Raw genomic sequence first — 4,775 nt, 5'->3', positions numbered from 1 at the left:
ATCACTTTTATAAAGTCGGTTTAAAAAAGAGATAAAAAGTAAACTTCTCTCTAAATATGATTTTTTATTAACTAAGAATAATACTGGTTTAGACTAAATGAATCTCACTATAGGACAATGAATGGTATAAGTAGCCTCGCTAGAAAAAGATGGGTCGCAAAAGCAATTTAAAAAAATTCGGCTATCGAATGATATGAGTTTCAGGTAAAGAAAGCTCGGCTAGCAATTGTTACAGATTTCATTATGCAAAAAAGTTATAGAAAACAAGTCAAGTTAGGTCATTGATGGTGACCATTGACCAAACCAAAACATTGTTATTAGAAAAAACCAAAACATTGTTATTGGAGTAATTTTTTTCTAGCTGGCAACTCGGATGAAACGAATTTAACGAAATGCAGCTGCGGGTGTTTTTATACGCCCCCACAAATAATATATGTCGTTGATTCTAATTCATAACACCGCATCAGTATTATACATGTACGCAAAAAAAGGTCCATTACTCAATCCAAATTCTAATAATAATGTAACTATATATTACGACACAAGTCAGATAGACATGTTACCGTCAACATCTTGTTCCTTTGTAAACCGGAATCCGACACAGTCCGGTCTGGTTTTTTTTTTGGTGTTTCGTTATTACCTCTGTTTTTATAATATCATCCAAACCCCTCTCCCCCACCCCCAACAATCTCTGATATGTACACATTAACCAGAGAAACATCAGCTTCCGATGTTTTACAGGGAGAGAGTGCCCTCTCCGGCAATGCCTCTTACATGGCCTCATATAGAACCCGATGTTCTAGAAGATCAGACAGGACGTTTCTCATGTTGTCTAGCGACACGGGTTTGAGCAACACGCCGTCTAGACCAAAGCTCATGCACTTCTCCTTTGTGGATTTGTCGGTGTTACCAGTGAGCGCCACGAGCAGCGGCCGTTGGTGGCGTTTTGTGAATTTCTCGTGTATACGGAGAGCGATTTGGTAGTTTTCTACCCCGGGCGTGCACACGTCCATGAAGACCACTTTGTGCTCATGGGATACAACTCTGAGACACTCCTCGCTTGAACTCACCATGGTCACTTCGCATCCAAGGTGTATAAGAAGTCCCTTCGTCACCATTCTACTTACCCTGCGACCAAAAGCAAACATCAAATCTGATAACAAACAGCAGAAAGATAGAACTAATAAGGCTTAATACTAACCCATTCTCATCCATGACAAGAACCTTAAGTCCAGCGAAATTTGCATGCTGCGGATTGGCTGGAACTTTCGGAATGCCAGACTGTTTAGATTCGTTTGAAATCCCAAGTTTAACGTCAAATATAGCAGTGCATCCTTTTCCAACACCGTCGCTCTCAATCCAAATGTTACCCTCCATCAGATTCACAAACCTTCGTCAAATGTACAAACCTTTATCAATACCATAAGAGACAAAAACAAGAATGAAAAGAAAGGATTCTAAACAGGGATCAACCTCTTGGAGATGGCGAGACCAAGCCCACTACCTCCCGAGCTTCTGGTCGCTAAAGACTGTGTTTGAGCAAATTTAGTGAAAAGCTTGGGAATGTCTTGCGGATTTATTCCTGCTCCCATGTCTTTTACCTATAGTTGAATAATCGTTAATAGTAAAGATCTTTGAAAATATGTTTTAAGGGCCCAAAGATACTAACCTTTACCCTCAAGTAGAAATGACTCCCAGTTGGCACCACAAAAAAGTCAGGAGGAGCTCGGTTGTCCGACTTTGTGACAAGAGCAGTTACAGAGATACTACCTTGTTTGGAGAACTTCACAGCATTACCAACTATGTTTAATATTATCTGCATTAGCCGTTTCTCATCCCCAACCACAAACTCCGGCAAATCTGGTGCGAGGTTTAGTGTGATGGGTAATTTCTTAACAACGGCGATAGGCTTTATCAGACTAAGAACCTGGCAACAAGATTCAGAAATTTCAACCAAATACTATAAGCTGTTATAAAGTATACAATGGTGTTACCTCTCTAAACAAAGTATGAAGATTGAATGTCCCGAGCTCAAGTTGAAGACTACCATCTTCAAGCCTAGAAAGATCCAACACATCGTTCATCAAAGTCGCCAAAAGGCTACTGCTTTTCAGCACCGTCTCCACCATCAACCTCTGCTCAGGAGTCAGCTCCGTCTCTTGAAGCAACGAAGAGAGCGCGATGATCGCATGCATCGGCGTCCGCATCTCATGGTTCATAACCGCCAAGAAATCATTCCTCGCCCTGATCGCCGTCTCCGCCTCCCGCCTCGCTATATCAAGCGCCACGTTCTGCTCCATCAGAAGGTCCCTCGCCCGCATCGACTCCTCGAGAATCGCGGCATGAGACAGCGCCACCGCCACCTGATCCGCAACGACTTCCACCAGCTCCATCTCGTGGACGTGCCACTGCCTCGCACTATCCGAAGGAAGCATGAGAACCATCAAAGCGTATCGTTTCGTCGAAAGCTCGGGCCAGTCGTTGATCTGGAAGTTCGAAAGGTGGAGAAGCGGGACCCGCACCGCAACAACCTCCCCGAGGAGATACTTCCCGGAGACAGGTCTCAGCCTCGCCACGGGGGAGTTGGGAGATATCTTAACAGCTCTGCTTGTGCCGAACACTTGGTTAATCACCGGCAAATGGATAGGAACCGTGTACTCAACCGGATGCTGTTGACGAAGCGTATACGAAAGCTGCAGCTCTAGCCCAGTCCTAGTAGGCATCCACAAAGCACACTCCTCTAAAGCCAACGTCCTCCCAAGCTCAACGAGCGTAGTCTTTAAGATAGTGTGTCTATCCAACGTGCTTCTGATCTCATGAGTTAACATCCTAACATGCCTTCCGGTCTCCTCCTGAGTCCGGATCAATCCCATCTCACGATCAAGCTCGGCAGCCTTGTTTTTCAAGAAAAGCTCGCGCGTCTTCACGCTGAGGAGGTCGGGGATGATGTGGACGAGCATCAAGGCGGTGGCGCAGGAGACGACGGCGGTTAGGACTTTCGCGGTGGTCATGACGAGGGCGACGGTTCGGGAGTGGGTGGTGAAGGTCCAGAGGTTGATGAGGTGGGTGGCGCCGCAGAGGACGATGAAGGCGCCGAACTGGACGAGGACCCAGCGGTAAGGGAAGACGGCGGACTTTTTGACGAAGTAGATGAGCTCGAGGGGGATGGAGAAGTAGGCGACGGCGATGAAGAAGTCTGAGATGTATTGGTACTTCATTAGGAGCTCGTCCGCTGGCCATTGCGGCTCGATGCAGTTGCACACTTCCATCATTTACGGCTCCTCCCTGTGTACTGAATCGAGGAATTAGGGTTTATATGTAACGGATCGAGCTCGATTGCATTCTGTTTCGTAAACGTGAGTAAGAATTCGAATCGAAATCGATAAAGTTTGTTGTGTAACGAATAGTTTGTGATAACATTAGGTTAATCAATCAGTTTACTATGGGATTAGAGGAGAAGAGTAGAAGAAGCTTACTTGATCGGAAGAATGAATCGAATCGAATCGATTTGGGATTTTGAGAGAGACACGACGGAGAAGGAGAAGCGAGAAGGAGGCAATGGCAGCCTTTTTATCAAGTCAAAATAAAAATGGTTGGGTTTAACACTTCTTCTCTCTTTAATTTTTTTTATTAGATGTTTTTTTCTAGATAAAATAAAGAATCACATGTAGCTGTGTATGTACATTGTACATGAATTTGTTGTCTTTTTAATATCGTATGATGGCCGACAAACAAAAATATGGTATGATCGACTAATTTTTCTTTGATTAATTATATAAGATGGTAAGAAAGTAGAGATAAATCGGGAAAGAAATCTCAAAGCATGTGGTGGTAAAAAGAACTTAGAGACACTACTGTGTATACACTTTTGTGAAAGCTGAGTAATGAATATAAGATGGTAAGAAAGTAGAGATAAATCGGGAAAGAAATCTCAAAGCATGTGGTGGTAAAAAGAACTTAGAGACACTACTGTGTATACACTTTTGTGAAAGCTGTAGTGGAGTAATGAATATGAGGAGAAAAAGGAAAGAAATGTATACTCTTTTGTGTAAGATCCAGCACTCTCTCTAGATAGATGTTTACCATCTTCCGTATCTCCTTCAGTCACGCCTTCTCTTCTCAGTTACTACTAAGCTATATCCTTGTCACATTTCTTGGTTTCTTCTGGTACTTTGACTCATTCTATGTTTGATACCATATCCTTGAAAATATACTTTCAAGTCTCACTTTCTATACTGATCAGCACAGCAGTCACTTCCAAATTATATTCTCTCTTGATCTTATGAAGCATCTCCTTTATTGTAAGTCTTGGATTAACTTTTTCCGGGAACAACCATACAAATTGCATTTTATGTCTTCTATTCTCCTATATTGCATGGTGTAAATTTTTTTCAATATATATTTTATATAAATCAAGGTCGAAATACAAACCAGACTCAACCAAAATAATCTAGATCAATATTTTACAAATCTAGTTTCACATCACCACTATCCAGTGCAATTTGATAGACAGCTCGATAATCACTAGACTACCAATAACCGTTCTTTTCTATTGACATTAATTCCGCGAAAGTGGACATTACCTTGTTGCCACATATACCGGAATCTTGAAACGTCGTTTAAAGTAGTTGAAATCGGTGATCTTGCCAAGTTTGCATTTCGTTTAAGCATATAACTGTCAAAAGAGAGATGAGATGATAACAACCATACTTGAGGAGAACCGTCGTACCCCACTGCACCCTCGCCTTCGACACCAAAGACGGACCTGAACTCGA

General features: G+C 42.6%; 1 protein-coding gene across 3 annotated transcripts; it reads right to left on the bottom strand.

Moving 5' to 3' along the window:
* Window positions 1–439: 439 nt before the first annotated feature.
* On the bottom strand, window positions 440–3,626 carry LOC108817715 (ethylene receptor 1). 3 transcript variants are annotated; one of them, XM_018590474.2, is made up of 6 exons: window positions 3,477–3,626; window positions 1,995–3,292; window positions 1,670–1,927; window positions 1,474–1,601; window positions 1,202–1,390; window positions 440–1,128 (listed from the first exon to the last, which is right to left on the bottom strand). In XM_018590474.2, the coding sequence occupies exons 2-6, from the start codon at window positions 3,270–3,272 to the stop codon at window positions 771–773; spliced, it is 2,211 nt and encodes a 736-aa protein (XP_018445976.1). In that variant the 5' UTR covers window positions 3,273–3,292; window positions 3,477–3,626; the 3' UTR covers window positions 440–770. The 3 variants fall into 3 exon arrangements, with proteins under 3 accessions (XP_018445976.1, XP_018445977.1, XP_018445975.1); XM_018590475.2 differs by having other exon boundaries at window positions 1,995–3,285; window positions 3,477–3,615; XM_018590473.2 differs by having other exon boundaries at window positions 1,995–3,343; window positions 3,477–3,614.
* Between the last annotated feature and the right edge of the window lie 1,149 nt (window positions 3,627–4,775).

This window comes from Raphanus sativus, unplaced genomic scaffold (genome assembly GCF_000801105.2).
Source record: "Raphanus sativus cultivar WK10039 unplaced genomic scaffold, ASM80110v3 Scaffold3819, whole genome shotgun sequence".
Classification (NCBI taxonomy): Eukaryota; Viridiplantae; Streptophyta; class Magnoliopsida; order Brassicales; family Brassicaceae; genus Raphanus; species Raphanus sativus.
This window is presented reverse-complemented; position numbering and strand designations above follow the sequence as displayed.